The sequence below is a fragment of the Mustela erminea genome, chromosome 6 (genome assembly GCF_009829155.1).
Source record: "Mustela erminea isolate mMusErm1 chromosome 6, mMusErm1.Pri, whole genome shotgun sequence".
Taxonomy (NCBI): domain Eukaryota; kingdom Metazoa; phylum Chordata; class Mammalia; order Carnivora; family Mustelidae; genus Mustela; species Mustela erminea.
In genome coordinates, this window is record NC_045619.1 from 91,656,687 (window position 1) to 91,673,390 (window position 16,704).

At 42.1% G+C, this 16,704-nt stretch overlaps 1 protein-coding gene across 15 annotated transcripts in view; it reads right to left on the reverse strand.

Moving 5' to 3' along the window:
* Nucleotides 1-16,704, reverse strand: part of LOC116593895 (maestro heat-like repeat-containing protein family member 1) — a 78,934-nt gene that overhangs the window by 36,184 nt on the left and 26,046 nt on the right. For all 15 annotated transcript variants that reach the window (XM_032348519.1, XM_032348511.1, XM_032348515.1 and 12 more), the window contains 11 exons: nt 16,483-16,526; nt 15,481-15,640; nt 14,917-14,969; nt 14,200-14,304; nt 7,848-7,964; nt 5,387-5,509; nt 4,876-5,028; nt 4,202-4,324; nt 3,759-3,838; nt 3,190-3,325; nt 1,992-2,081 (listed from right to left, as the gene is read on the reverse strand). In XM_032348519.1, the coding sequence (XP_032204410.1) occupies nt 1,992-2,081; nt 3,190-3,325; nt 3,759-3,838; nt 4,202-4,324; nt 4,876-5,028; nt 5,387-5,509; nt 7,848-7,964; nt 14,200-14,304; nt 14,917-14,969; nt 15,481-15,640; nt 16,483-16,526 (1,184 nt within the window). The remainder of the gene's footprint in view (nt 1-1,991; nt 2,082-3,189; nt 3,326-3,758; nt 3,839-4,201; nt 4,325-4,875; nt 5,029-5,386; nt 5,510-7,847; nt 7,965-14,199; nt 14,305-14,916; nt 14,970-15,480; nt 15,641-16,482; nt 16,527-16,704) is intronic.

The window sequence follows — 16,704 nt, forward strand, 5'->3', positions numbered from 1 at the left end:
AAAAAAATAGAAATAAACTTAACCAAGGAGGTGAAAGATCTGTACTCTGAAAACTATAAAACACTGATGAAAGAAATTGAAATAACACAAACAAATGGAAAGATAGTCCATACTCATGGATTGGAAAAACCAATATTGTTAAAATGTCCATACTACCCAAAGCAATCTATAGATTTTATGCAAGTATTTTTCACAGAACTAAAACGAAAGATCCTAAAATTTGTATGGAACCACGAAAGACCATGAATACCCAAAGCAAATTTTAAAAAGAAAAAGATTGAAGTATTATAATACCAGATTTCAAGTTATACTGCAAAGCTTTATATCAAAACAGTATGGTTCTGGCACAAAAACAGACACACAGATCAAAAGAACAGAATAGAAAGCCCGAAAATAAGTCCATGATCATACAGTCAGTTAATCTTCTACAAAGGAAGCAAGAATACGAATGGGGAAAAGATAGCCTCTTCAACAAATGATATTGGGAAAACTGGACAGCTACATGCGAAAGAATGAAACTGGACCACTTTATTACACTACATAGAAAAATACACTCAAAATGGATTAAGGACCTAATGTGAGACCTGAAACCATAAAAATCCTAGAAGAGAACACAAGCAGTAATGTCTCTTATATTACCCATAACAATATTCTTCTAGATATATCTCCTGAGGAAAGGGAAGCAAAAGCAGAATTAAAATATTGGAATGACATTAACAAAACAGAACAAAAAAACAAGCTTCCACACAGCAAAGGAGACAACAAAAGGAAAAGGCAACCTGTGGAATGGGAGAAGATACATGTAAATGACATATTCCATAAAGGATTAGTATCCAAATTTTATAAAGAACCTATACAACTTGACATACACAAAACAAATAATTCAATTAAAAATGGGCAGAAGAGGGGCGCCTGGGTGGCTCAGTCATTAAGCATCTGCTTTAGGTCATGATGCTCAGGTCATGATCCCAGGGTCCTGGGATCGAACCCCACATCAGAGTCTCTTCTTGGTGGGGAGCCTGCTTCTCCCTCTGCCTGCTGCTCCCCCTGCTGTGTTCCCTCTCTGGCTGTCTCTCTCTGTCAAATAAATAAATAAAATCTTTAAAAAAAAAAAAAAGGGAGAAGACATGAACAGACATTTCTCCAAAGAAAACATGCATATGACCAAAAGAAATACGAAAAGATGCTAAAATCACTCATCAGGGAAATGCAAATTAAAACAATAATAAGATATCACCTCACATCTTTCAGAATAACTAAAATAAAAAGATAAGACACAACAAAGTGTTGGTGAGGATGTAGAGCAAAAGGAACCCTCAAGGACAGTTGGTGGGAATGCAGACTGGTGCAGTCACTTGGAAAACAGTATGAAGGTTCCTCAAAAGAATTAAAAATAGAACTACCTTATGATCCAGTATATATACTGGGTATATACCCCCCAAATACAAAAACACTAGTTGGAAAGGTTATATGCACCCTATATTTTATTGCAGCATTATTTATACTAGCCAAATTATGGAAGCAGCCCAAGTGTCCACTGATAGATGAATGGATAAAGAAAATGTGAGATACACACACACACAAACACATGCACACATGCACAGTGAAATATTATTCAGCTATAAAAGAGAATGAAATTTTGCTATTGGCTATTTGCTATTTATAACAACATGGAAGGATCTAAGGCATATAACACTAAGGAAAATAAGTCAGCCAAAGACAAATACCACATGATTTCACTCACATGTAGAATGGTATGTCTATAAACCAAGGGACACCAGGGGCTGCCAGGAATAACCAGAGTCTAGGAGAGAAGCTCCTTCACAGCTTCCAGTAGGAAGCAACCCTGCTGTTACCTTGATTTTGGACTTCCATCCTTTACAGTTGTTAGAGAATAGATTTCTGTTGTTTGAAGCCACTCAGTTGTGATACTTTGTTACGGCAGCCCTAGGAAACCAATATACCGGTTTCAAGGGCTTCTTCTCACTGACCTCCAAGGAGTTCTGGATCCGAGAAGGCATCTCAAAAATAAGTGTCTCCATTAGCTTTAGAAGGGATTGCAGGGTCTCCCTGTACAAATCCTGAGGGGAGAAGAGAGAACTCAAAGAATAGTGGAGATGTCAGCCCCACCCCTCCTCCTAAACTTAGCTCAGTGCTTTAGCTCTCCCAGGAAGCTTTTCCTTGAGAAATTCTGCTCCACAGTTTCCCCTAAAATTTAAAGTGCCATTTGCCTCCTATTAACTTGAACCAATTCTTCTGTTGTTTTCAGCAGAGCACAAATGTCTGCCTGATGTGCAGTTTGTCCTAGTGGACTGGGAGTTCCCAGCTTACCCCAAACATGGGCAAATCCTGTCAAAATACCTTCCCTCTCTATACCTACACTGAGGAAGGCCTCATGGGAATACAACCAGAGGAAACCCACCTCAGCCTTCTCTGTATGTACCATACAGAGAAAGGTACATAATATAAATAATATAATATAAATAAATACAAACTTCATAATATAAATAAATATGAACTGACAAAGAAGGATCACCAGACAGCTGAAGAAGAGGCCCAAACAGACCAACTGACCCTCAAAAAAGCTAACCTAATTCAGTAAATAGAAACTTTTATTTTTAAAGATTCTTACTAATACCCTCAAAAAAAATCAAGGGTTTGTGGCATCAATAAAACAAGTACAACCAATCAAGATAAAGGAGTAATCAGAGAACATGAAAGAATTCCTAAGAACTAAACATACAAATGCAAATTAGTAAAGTGAATTGTTCTTCCTTCCCTCAAGGAAACACTAGAGGCTCTGTGGGAAATGGATTCAGCTCTCTTGCACCTGGGATTCTCTAAACTTATTTATCCATGCGCCTTTAGTAAAATCATGTCTGAACCTTTCAAACTGGTTTCAACTGTATAACAGTTAAAAATTAGATATGAGTGTCCACTTCTGGGTCAGAATTTTAAAGTATGACAGCAGTAATCAATGAGTGCTCTCAAGAAAGAAGTACATATCATGACGAACATTCAGACTATATGACCTGGTAACCTCTTCAGATGATCGCATTTTTATCAAAGAAGATAGAAGAGCCTTATGTGTAACTGCCAAACCTATATTTCTCATCCTCTCGATAAAACAACAACAACAACAACAAACCACACAACCTACAAAGAGACAAACATCAAAGAGATCATTACCACAGTGCCTTCGGCCTCCTGGGAACTGGATGCCTCCTTCAGCAAAACTTCTGTGGGTGGCAGGCAGAGCACACTCTTACAGCATGTTCGGAGAAGATCTGTTCTTTCTTCCACCTCTGTGAGGGGACTGAGGTTCCTACAATCCAGGAGGAAGTAGTAAAAATGTAATGAAACAGTAATGCCCAGGAATAGCAGCTGAGGAAGGTTCAGAGAGGGACAGGTGGCAGTAAGAAGTTACCAGAAGAAAAAGAAACAAAAGAAAAAGGAAACAGTAAACAAAGTTTATCAATGCCAGGAACAGCCCTGAAAGCAGAAGAAAGCCTGAACCAGAAGCAACAGCAAATGCCTGTGAAGATGAGAGAGGTGGTCTCTGCCAGGAGCTCCAAAATCCCATCTAAAAAAAATCTTGGTGAAAGGAGGTGGTAGATATTGTACGGTGGATGTATACTACTGCCTGGGGCCCCCTGTGACTAGAAGCAGAAGCAGAAAATAAGCTGGGGACAGACTAGGGAATAAAGGACTGAAATCCACTCAAAGCACGAAGACAGAGTGGCTGGAACACCCATTACCTGAAGTCAGTGATGATATTCATCGCCCTCAGCCTAACGGAGCTGGAGATGGAATTCAATGGCTCCTCCTTGATTAACTCCTGTAATACACCCACCCAACCCCCCCACCCCAGAGACCAAGAGGATATGAACATATTTTTCTTGCCTTCTTCCCCCTCCTCTTACCCCACCTATATTCACAAGAAACTAGAACCTAGAATTTTCAGGGACTTCCAAAAACTCAGAAGGATAGCCCTTCTCTCCTACTCCCAAGCACACCTTCCCCACAGTACTCACACCCACCCTGAGGATAGGAAAGGGAACAATAAAGTAGGAAAAGGACACTAGAAAATCTGGACTTTTCTCCTCCAGGCCAAGCCCAGGAGCACTGCCCATGGTTTCCCTGAGGACCCACCCTCCCTCCTCTGTGCATTTCCACCATCATTCTCCTGAGTTGTACTTACCACCATGAAGGTTACAATTTCTAGTTTCTGAACGAACTTGAACTGAAAGGCCATAGGCTGGCTGCTAATGATGTTTGTTAGCTTGCTCAAGGCGCCCAGGTACTCCAGCTTCAGGTTCTTATCCTGAATCAATCGGTATGCTCAGGGGTTTCCAAGGTAGGAATGATCTTGGGTTAAGGGAAAACTACCTACACAAAATCTGGGAGACAAGAAGCTGAGGCTTCCATAGCTTTCTCTAGGCTGAGATCTTGACTCTTCCCTCTGAGGACCGCTTAGGAAAGCAAAGCCTGTGGCCTCTTTATGGAGGAAGAGGCCACCCCTCTTACCAACCTCTTTCTGGAACTTCATACTTACTCTTAAGTTAGGACCGACCTAGCTAGATTTCTTATCACTCAAGTTATTGTCTTTTTACCAAGTAAGTTCTCCTGAAGGATGTCTAGTTGGATGGTAAATGAACAGGAGTTGGAAAAGGCTTCTTCTCCTACCCTAGGGGCACATTCTCTGGACAAATGAAAGAGGTAGGAAAATTCTTTAGGGACTCCTTCTTACCTCCCCTAAAGGAACTGCAATAGTCCCACCCCCCTTGTTCCATCCAAGGCCAGGCATTTTCTCGGAGGGGAAGGGTAAAGAAGGCAGGGAGGGGACACTGGAGAAGTAGAGTAAACAGGAAGTACCTTTTCAACAATGCAGTTGCGGTAGTGTTGGAGGGCCAAAGCCAGGATGTTGTCCAAATGTGTGACGATGCCTCCCTTGCTCTTGAAAATAATCTTGCTATAGCTTAAGTAGATGATGTTACAGACCAACCCCCATTCCCTTTGCTGATGTTCCTGTAGGAGGAAGGGGAAACTTGCCTTCTCTTCCTCTTAACCTCCTTGCCTGATGGGGAAATGGAGGTTCAGAGAGGAATGGATTGGCTAGATGGTCCAGAAGGGAAGATGGGGTTGTGGAATGGTGAACAGCTGGGAGGAAGGTGGTGCCTCTGGTGATACCAGGGCCTGAAGCATGGGCATAAGGGAGCACAGGAAAGGGAGAAGAAGATGAAACTTCCCCACGGTTGATCAGAGGGAAATACAAGCATTTATAGGTGAGTCACAAGGCCTCAGAGAAGTGGGAAGTCTGGAGTGATGGGGATGCTTCAGAAGGCTCTGTGTGGGAGACTGGCAGAGTTTCCAGGAATGCCATCACCTTCATTAGTTTGAGGATGAATGATGAGCCCTTGTCCATGAGGATAGCACTGTACTCTTGAAGTTGGTCCAGGACTATCTTCAGATACTTCATGGACACGATACTCAGTGCTGTAGCAATGCCCTGTAATGGGGATAGCCTCAACCTCATGCCACAGCTAAGAGTTAGCCAGGCACCCTTTATGCTCTCCCAAGGGATTTAGAGAGAGGAAGGGAGAGAGAGGGGAAAGAAAAAGAAATGGAAGGAAAATTGGTTCCCCTGACTTGAACTACTTAAAAACCAAATGGAGAACCAAACATCCTTTCAAGAAATAATTCAAGAAGCAAATTACAAGAAACCGACTCTTAAATACAGAGAACAAACTGATGACTACCAGAGCGGAGGTTGGTGAGGCAATGGGGGAAATAGGAGATAGGGATTAAAGATCAGACTTATAATTTTTTAAAAAAACCTCCAGAAAATAGATGATTAGATAGATAGATAGACAGACAGTTAAAGAGGCACAGGGTATGTCAAAATTAAAGAGTCTGATTTTTTTTATTTTTCATACTAACTGACAACATCCAGAAAAGCCTTTCCTGAGTATCATGGACCAGAGGAGAACCATGCCCTGCATAACGTTTGTGAACAGTGGGTCCTCATGTATATGAATTCATCTGTGAATTCAGTAGAGATTGTTTGGTACTTAATGCCTGGGGGCGGGAAGAAGCAAATTATCACAGACTGTGAAAAATTAGAGTCACAGATTTGCAAAACCTTAGGAGTATCAAATCAAACACTGCAGAATAGAGAAGATTTATATGCACTAGTAATTCAGAGAAGGGTTTTGAGGAGGGGAGAGAAGGGAAGAACAAAACCAAGGCACGTTACCGACAGGATTGGATGGATAATCAGAGGAAATGGAAAAGAGAGAAGACATACAGATAATGCCAATATTTCTAACTCAGGAGAACAAGAAATAGCAGTAACTGACCAAATGGGGTAGGTGGAAAGGGCACCTGTCCAGGGCTGTGGAGAGAGGAAGGAGGGAGTTCCTGCATTTGTCTTGTAGGACATAGTGGAAGGACAACTAAGTGAAAAATACTGTAGGTGGATACTGAGCATCTCCACCTGGCTCCCTACCAGGGGCACCCTGATGTCTCCCCATCAAAATCTGAATGCATCATCTTCCTCCCCATTATGTCTTCCTTTCCTGATCTCAGTGAAGGGCACCACCTCCCAGCTGAGCATGCCAGAAACCGGGGAACTATCCTGAACATCCTCTGCCCTCTTAATCATTACCCTCTGTATCCAATCTGTCCCCAGGTGTTGGCAGAGATGTCATTTGTACTTCCCTGGTATAGTCCCATTATATCACTGACTATTCTGTAGACATGCTCCCAAAAGTTCTTGTCTTGGAATATTATGTCAAGTAGAAATACCCACTTCCCTTCTCCTAATCTAGACCCAACTAGCCCAAGTCCTCACCCTTCCATACATCAGCCACTATATATCTCTGTTACCACTCATGTTGCCTTTAGTAAGGCTATTCTGTGTAGCCAACTCTCTTCTTCCTATATAAGTCTGTCTCCTCAGTGATACTGTTCCAACCTTGGGCTTGGAATATAACTGACGATAGTCATGATGGTGATGGATGCTTCTGTGAGAATTCTGTGAGAATCTGGCAGGGAAGGGGCTTTGGAGAGGGGATGCTTGAGAGGACGGCCACCAATTCTACCAGTAAGCAACACTTAGAGAGGGCTTGTGTCCCAGGCATTGTTCTCGGAGCTTGTATATTTTTAATACCGAAAAACACCCCATGACACACAGATTCCATAGTATTCCCACACGAAATAGATCATCTAAACCTAATCATGAAGCAATAGGAGACAAACAAAAAATGAGCTACATTCTTCAAAACAAATGGTCCATACATTTTTAAATGTCAAGATCATGAAAAGTAAATGTTGAGTGGTTCCAGATTAAAAATATTAAAGCTAGCCAATGAGGTTTATCCGAGGCGCGATTATTGCTAATTGAAAAATATTAAAGCTAAATGATAAATTGATTCTAATTTGGATCCCAGACCAGAGGAAAAAAAATGTCTTTCTTTTGCTCTAAAAAAACATGGGCAGGACAATTGGCCTTTTCAGATCAGGTCTATAAATTAGATAATAGTACTGTAGCAATGTTAACTTCTTAATTTTGATCACTGTGCTTTGATTATGTAAGAGAATATCATTATTTTTAGGTAGTACACCCTGAAAATGGGTAAATGCGCATAACTGCAACTTCCTGAAATGATTCAGAAAATAAAATAATAATAGTAAATAGCTTGCCCAAGGGCACACAGTGAGAAAGTGGCAGACCTAGGATTCCAACAGGTTTTCTAGTTTGCCAGATCTCAGCTTTTAACTACTTCATCATCCTGCCTTTTAAAGGAAAAATGTTTCTTTCCCCTTTGTCAGTTCCTCCACCTCACCTCCCTCTCCTGCAGGTCTTCATGGACACTTTGTAGGATAGAGGAAAGCATCATCTTCACCAGTTTCATATTCCTTGAGGTCCGCAAGGTAAATCCAAAGAATTTATACAGGAAATCCTAGGAGGGATGAAAAGGCAGGGTCATGCATAGCTTGGAATGAAGTTAGGGTAGCTTGGGGAATAGCCATTACCCAAACTGGTTTTGAAATGGTCAACTAGCATCTTCCCCACTGCCTTATCCTCCACACTGGCCCTCCTGTTCTCTGGGGGTCATCTGGATAAGACAGTAACCCTAGACAGCAGGGGCTAAAGCTAGAGATAAGAGAAAGCTGTATTTCTTTTTTTTTTTTTAAAGATTTTATTTATTTATTTGACAGACAGAGATCACAAGTAGGCAGAGAGGCAGGCAGAGAGAGAGAGGAAGGGAAACAGGCTCCCTGCTGAGCAGAGAGCCCGATGCGGGGCTCGATCTCAGTACCCCGGGATCATGACCTGAGCTGAAGGCAGAGGCTTTAACCCACTGAGCCACCCAGGTGCCCCGAAAGCTGTATTTCTAATTTCTCAGCATCTTAGGGTACAGATCATCCCTTTAGGAACTTTCCCTGATCCATATAATTCCTATTTCCAGCTAGGAAATAAAACGTTCCTTACATCAATGTTTTACCATTTTCAGAGTACAGATCTTTCACCTTCTTGGTGAAGTTTATTTATACGTATTTTACAATTTTTGGTGCAATTGTAAAGGAGATTATTTTTTTAATTTCTCTTTCTGATGCTTCATTAAGTGTAAAGAAATGCAACAGATTTCTGTATATTACTGTTGTATCCTTCACTGAATTCATTTATCAGTTTCATGGAGTTTTTAGGATATTCTGTATATAAGATCATGTCATCTGCAAATAGTGGAAGTTTTATTTCTTCTTTGCCAATTTGAATGACTTTTCTTTCTTTTTCTTGTCTGAATGCTATGGCTAGGATTGCCACTACTATGTTGAATAAAAGTGGTGAGAATGGACCCCCTTACGTTGTTTTTGGATCTTAGGGAGAAAGCTCTCACTTTTTCGCTATTGAGTATGGTGTTAGCTCTGGGTTTTTCATGTATGGCTTTTCTTATGTTGAAGTATGTTCTCTCTAAACTTACTCAGCTGAGAGTTTTTATCATGAATGGATATTGTACTTTGTCAAACGCTTTGTCTGCATCTATTGAGATGATCATATGGTTTTTATCCTTTCTCTTGTTAATGTGACCTATCATGTTGATGAATTTGTGAATACTGAACCACCCTCACATCCCTGGATTAAATCCCACTTGTTTATGGCGAATGATTTTGGATTCTGTTTGTTAATATTTTGCCGAGCATCTTTGCATCTATGTTCATCAGAGATCTTGGCCTGTGGTTTTCTTTCTTTATAATGCCTTTATCTGACTTTGATCAGGGTCAGATACTAAAAATGACACTAAAAAATGACACTAAAAAATGGAAAGATAGTCCATGCTCATGAATTGGACCAATCAATATTGTTAAAATGTCCATATTACTCAAAGTAATCTACAAACTAAGGCAACTCCCATCAAAATACCAACAACATTTTTCACAGAACTAGAATAATCCTAAAATTTGTCTGGAATACAAAAAACAGGCAAATAAAAAAACAAAAAAGTAAACAAACAAAAAATCCAAATAGCCAAAGCAGTCTTGAATAAGAAGAACCAGGCTAGAGGTATCACAGTCCCAGATTTCAAACTTTATTACAAAGCTGTAGTAATCAAAACAGTATGGTACTGGCCCAAAACAGACACATAAATCAATGTAACAGAATAGAAAGTCCATAAGCAAACCCATGCTTTTTATGGTGGGTCAATTAATCTATGACAAAGGAGGCAAGAATATATAATGGGAAAAAGACAGTCTTTTCAACAAATTGTGTTGTAAAATCTGGATAGCCACATGCAAAAAAAAATGAAACTAAACCACTTTCTCACACCATACACGAAACTAAACTCAAAGTGGATTGAAGACATAACTGTCTCCATTTGATCCATAAATTCTTTTTTTTTTTCAAGGTTTTTATTTATTTGACAGACAGATCACAAGTAGTCAGAGAGGCAGGCAGAGAGAGAGAGGAGGAAGCAGGCTCCCCGCTGAGCAGAGAGCCAGATGCAGGGCTCCATCCCAGGTCCCTGAGACCATGACCAGAGATGAAGGCAGAGGCCTTAACCCACTGAGCCACCCAGGTGCCCCTGGAACCATAAATTCTTAAAAGAAAACATAGGCAGTAATTTCTTTGACTTCAGCCATAGGAACATTTTTTTTTTTTTTTTTTTTTAGCTATGTCTCCTCAGGCAAGCGGACTACACCAAAATAAAAAGCTTCTACACAGTGAAGGAAACCGCCAACAAAACAAAAATATAACCTATTGAATGGGAGAAGTATTTGAAAATGTTATATTTGATACGGAGCTAATATCCAAAATATATTTAAAAAAACAAACTTGTACAACTTGACACCAAAAAAGCAAATAATCCAATTAAAAAATGGTCAAAGGACCTGAATAGACATCTTTCCAAAGGGGACGTATAGATTGCTAGTAGACACACGAAAAGATCCCCAACATCATTAATTATCAGGAAAATGCAAATCAAAACCACAATGGCATATCATTTTACACCTGTCAAAATGGCTAAAGATAAAAAACGCAAGAAAGAACAAGAGTTTGTGGAGATGGAAAGAAAAAGGAAACCTGTGTCCTGTTGGTGGGAATGCAAGCTGGTACAGCCACTGTGGAAAATAGTACAAATGTTCCTCGAAAAACTAAAGATAGACTAACCACAGCAATTTCACTACTGGGTATTCACCCAAAGAAAATGAACACACTAATTCAAAAAGATATATGCCCTCGATGTTTATTGCAGAATTATTTATTTACAATAGCCAAGAAATGGAACCAACCCAGTCCATTGACAGAGGAATGGATAAAGATGTGGAATGGAATATTATCAGCCATTAAAAGAATGAAGTCTTGCTGTTTGCAACCACACGGGTCAATGTAGAGGGTATAATGCTAAATGAAATAGAAAAAGACAAATATGACACGATTTCACTCAGATGTGGAATTTCAGATATGAAACAAACAAACAGAGAAAAAAAGAGGCCAACAACAAAAAAAAGTCTTAAACACAGAGAATAAATTGGTGGTTGCCAGAAGGAAGGTGGGTATGGGGACTTAAGAGTACACTTACTTTGATGAGTAAAAACAAACAAACAAATAAATAAATAAATTTTAATAGCAAAGATTTCACTTGAAAAAATTAAAAATAAAAAGTTCCGGGTGCCTGGGTGGCTTAATGCGTTAAGCCTCTGCCTTTGGCTCAGGTCATGATCTCAAGGTCCTGGGATCAAGTCCCTCATTGGCCTCTCTGATTGGCAGGGAGCCTACTTCTTCCTCTCTCTTTCTGCCTGCCTCTCTGCCTACTTGTGATCTCTGTCAAATAAATAAATAAAATCTTTTTTTAAAAAAGTTCCTTAAACTTGCATAATTTAAAAATCAAAATAGCATAATCAAAAAAAGTATTTTTATTTAGTCTTTCTGTCTCCCTCTTCTGAATTTTAGCAGCCTTGATTCTTGCTTACTGTGCATTGCCCTGTCTACCTTGTAATATCCATATTTATGCACTCAAACACTTTCCTGCCCCACGATTTCCATATTTCCCATTTCCCCTGTCTGGAATCTTCCCTGGGTTCTTCAAAATGCTGTCTCACTCTCATCTTTCTGATCCTGGCTCAGTGAACCTTCCTTGACCTCCTAAATCCTCTCTAAGCTCACCATCCTGATACTTTCATTCAAGGCTTCATCACAATCACTAGTCATCTTATTTATGCATTTGTTTGGTTAATTCTTAACTTGCCCCAACCTCTCATCTCCAGTGATAAATAAAGCTCAGGAGCAGTGTACGTCTTGTTCTTTGCTCTACTCCAGTACTTACAGAGTGCCTGACACAGTAGACAAAAAGGGTATACCACATGTTCAAGGAACGTTTCAGCTCTCACCCTAGAACCCCCTCTCGACGGGCGCTTTTTCTTCCTCTAGCAGATGCTCTTCAAGCCTTATCCAGAGTTGAAGTTTCCTTCCCTTCCCTGGCTGTGGGCACCACTGTGAGCTGTTCCCACCTGCAGTCTTTTTGGGTCCCTTTGTCTGGAGATGCCTGAGAGTTATATTCTTCTCTCTCCCATCCCTGCCCCTTAACAACCATAGAAGCCTGGCACTGGTGACAGAGAGGTGGAGGGGTGGGGAGGTACAAAAGCCATCCCCTCTCACTTGTCTCTAAGCAGGATAGACTCTACAGTGTAGTTTCCATCCAGATCTCCCCACCTCCTTTCTTGGCCTCTCCTCTTCTATCCTGCGTCCTTTACCTGACCACAGCTTCTTTCTTGCCAAATCACTTGACAAGGACCCTCACCTTGGGCTCTGCTTCTATGAAACCTGACCTGAGGCACCTGGCTCTCTGCTTAGCTGGCACATTACTCATCTTCCCAGACTTAATCATTTGTCTGTAGAGTGACAAATCTTCCCAGTTTGCCCAGTACTGAGGCATTTCCTAGTATGCTGGACTTCTTCTGCTTCTTCTTCTTCTTCTTCTTCTTTTTTTTTTTTTTTAAGATTTTATTTGTTTGACAGACAGAGATCACAAATAGGCAGAGAGGCAGACGGGGGGCACGGTGGAAGCAGGTTCCCTGATGAGCAGACAGCCCAATGCGGGGCTTGATCCCAGGACCCTGAGATCATGATCTGAGTCAAAGGCAGACGCTTTAACCCACTGAGCCACCCAGGTGCCCCAGTATGCTGGACTTTTAAAGCTAAAACCAGGACAGTCCTAAGTGAAATGAGATGGTAGACCACCTTTGAGAAAGTTTTTCTGGCCAGCCTGATCGGGCCAAGAAAATAGCTCTCCCTTCTGCTCCCAAGCATACAGTGCACATTCCAATCTCGACAATTACCGCACTTAGAATAATCCACTCTCTCCTCTGTTCACTCAAGCGGTGATTTCCTGAAGGCAGAGTCTGTGCCTTTTATGTGAGTACCCTGTGCCTAGTTCATGCCTGCTATGCCATAAGCATTTGTACATATTTTTAATAACTTAATAAGATCAGGATCCCTGCTTGCTTCATTCTTCCATCCACAAAGCTTTGCACATAGCAGGTGCTTCATAAATATTTGTTAATAATTAGAGAGCTAATATTCAGTCTTGGAAACAAGGCCTCTTCTCTGGAGGTCCCTCAAAGCCCAAATAAAATGTTGCTTGGCGACAGGAAAACAAGATTAAAAATGAAGAAACCTGGATTCAGGTGCCAATTTTACCAATAAATTGCTTATCTAAATCCCTCTAGATTATGTCTCTCCATCTGGGAGTCGGGATAATGAGTTGTCTGTTACTTGGTCTTTTGACTTTTACAAAGCAACTGCACAGGTGTCTTTGTCTATCCTCACCCACTCTCCTGTGATCAGAAGTCATTTCTGCCACTGCCCAAGTGAGGTGACTAAAATCTCACAAAGGCTAAGACAGTTGACCCAGACTGCACCAGGAGTGCAGGAAAAGCCAGAACAGGAACGAGGCCTTCACCAGAACAGACCTTGAGGTCTGTGAGCAAAGGAGCCCCTTTCCTAGTCAGCCCTGCAACCCCAACATCACATATACTCCTGAATCCATAGTATGACCTCAAATATTACTTGAACTAACTTGCTTCAATCTGACCCTTAGGTCAATGATCTTTCCACTGCACCAAAATACCAGCTCTATTCTTTGACCTCTGAATGACTGGGAGGTTCAGTTAAGACAACAGATGGCAAAGTTCTTGATAAAACCTTAAACAGGGGATGCCTGGGTGGCTCAGTTGGTTGGGCAGCTGCCTTCGGCTCAGGTCATGATCCCGGCGCCCTGGGATCGAGTCCCACATCGGACTCCTTGCTCAGCAGGGAGCCTGCTTCTCCCTCTGCCTCTGCCTGCCATTCTGTCTGCCTGTGCTCACTCTCTCTCTCTCTGACAAATAAATAAAATCTTAAAAAACAAAAACAAAAACAAAACAAGACACCTTAAACACTAAGCACATGTTAAGATATTGATTATTTTTGCTGTTTCTGTGTGACCGCCAGCTCCTGGTACGCTCCATCCTTCCATTCCCTGGGGCCCAGAAACATGGGCTGGCTTTTCCCACAAGGCCTGTCCTTCATGTACATTTCTGTACTCTTTCCCCACCAAACTCCTCCACACCAGCCTCCACCCCCACTTCCCTCCTTGCAACTACCACCAGCTGCCTGATATGCCCACCTGCGCGCGTGCACGCACATACACACACCTTCTCCTCACCATCGCTGAAATAATTTATCCTCTCCAAGACAACCTTGATGAGTTGCTCCAGCCAGCTGTCATCATTGATGGCCACTAACGACCGACTTGAAAACTAAGAGGAAGGGAGAAGAGGACCACACAGAGCAGTGGCTGGGCTTTTCTGCCTCATGGAAGTGGGTCAGAAAGAAGCAAGAGACAGGGGGCATGGTCTGTGAATATGAAAAAAGAGCTCAAGAAATGGGGAAGAGCTGAAATACATGGGGGGGGGTTAGTTAGGGCTGGAGAATAACAATATAGGGACAATGATGGTAATACCAACTCTATGTGTGAAACCCTTTACAGTTTGCAAGGCTCTCCTTTTCCTGTATTATCCTATTTAATTCTGGGAGATGGAAGTTATTTCCATTTTGCAGATGAAGGAGCTGAGGCTGGCAAAGGCTAAATTACTTGCCCAAGGACACAAAGCTAGGGCCCCATTCCCATACTCTCTCTGGACAGTACAATTTTGAGGGTGTGGAATGTAAGATAAGGTCTAGGATATAGTCAAAGATTCCAATGTAGAGGCCGGGAGTCCTCTCAGAACCTCAGAAAGAGGTTCTCTTGAGTAGGGAGGTCCCTTGATCATGTCTCTAGCTCAGGGGGTCTGGGGCCTCTTCTCCTTAAGGATCCTAAAGAGGGGAAGGAAGGCAAGTGTGGAGAATGGCATGTCTCTTAGAGTGCGTACCTGGAGCAGCCTGTCCTCCCACTCCTCCTGATCCAGATTCTTCTCAGTGTGATCTAGGAAAGAAGAGAGTTATAGGGACCTGCAGACCAGAAGGCCCCAGCCAGGGAAAAAGAACCAACATTGGAACACCATTCCAAGGGGTTTTTGCCCATCATCTCATTTAATTTGGATTGAGATCCTACAAGATAATTGTTCCCCCTTCTTTACAGAGGCTCCAGGAAATGTATGACTTTTCAAAGGTCAAACATACCCTGCTGGCAAACGTTAGAGCAAGGATAGGAACCTAGGTCTCTGGTTCCAAAGCCCACACTCTTTCCCCATCCTCTGAGCACAAGAAAGAGCATTCTGGGAAATCTGGAGGCACAGAACTCTGGGCTGCATATCTGCTCAGTGCAGAACATGGTCCAAACAAACAGACCTACCCAAATGGCATCTCAGAAAGACAGAGACTGGTCCTGGTGCTCCTTACACCAGGGAAGACCCATCCGGCACCTCAGGACTTCATCTCTGATTCTGCCCCAATGCCCCAGCTCCATTCCTCCCACCTCGCAGCCAACCGCTCACCATCCAGAATCTGCAACATCTGGGGGATCTCCTTCATCCACAGCTGGCCCACATTTGAGTTGATAACAGGGTGCAAGGAGGTGATAGGATGCAGGGCATGTAGTAGCCTTAGAGAGCTTATCCCAAGCTCCCTTTCTCTATAGGACTTCAGGGAAAACACCTGGGAAGCGACAGAAGCAATCAGGAGGCAGAGAAAAGATTGAAGGGAAGAGAAGGAAGAAAATCAGAACAAACTCATAGAATGGTAGAGCTGAGGCTTAGACCCTTCCTATTCTTTTCCACCTGTGAACTCCTACATGTTCTGCATGGTGCTCTCAAAATGTTGCCTCCTTTCTGAATCCTGGAGACCAAGTCTTCCCCTTGCTCTACTAAGATTCCGTAGTAACTTACGTGTTCCTCTACTAGCATCTATCACACTGCATTCTGGGTGGTTATTCCCAGGCTTGTCTTTCCCACTAACTCTGTGAACACTTCAGTATATGTGCTGCCGAAGCGAGCACACTCTGTGAACACTTCAAGGGAAGTTCTATACTTTGTCTTTCCAAGTTTTCATAATGTCTAGAACATTCTCACAGCATTCTTGCTGAGAAAATGAGATCCGGAAAGGCATGCAGACTTTCCCAAGATCAGCGGAGAACAGCTCACTCTAAGGCTACGTAGGACACAGGTCAGACCTTCCCCAGCCTCACCACTTCCTCACTTCAGGTCTCAGCACTATGGTCCCAATTCCCTGCCCCAAGCTGTTTGATCATCTCTTCCCAAAGCCCCTATGCTCTTTGACCCTGCCCCTTATTACACGCCCAGCTCAATACCTGGAATAACATAGTACTCAACTATTTGTGGAATGAAGAGATGGATGGATGGATGGATGGATGGATGGATGGACAGTATTCATCCTCTACATTTTTTTTTATTTATTTTTTTTTAATTTATTTCCAGCATAACAGTATTCATTATTTTTGCACCACACCCCGTGCTCCATCCTCTACATTTATCACTTACCACAAGATGGGTCAGAAGTTTCTGTGGGGAGATGAACTGGGTAGCTAAATTAAAGAGAGAATAAAAGAAGAGGACAGAGTCAGTATCAGCTCCAGGATGCCCAACCTTCAGCCCCTTCTCCCACCCAACAGCCCACCACCCATTCTTCAGGGCAGGAGAAAAAGCAAAATGGAGAGTGATTATTGGTGCCATTGCTCTGGGGATTGTGACATTCTGACTTAC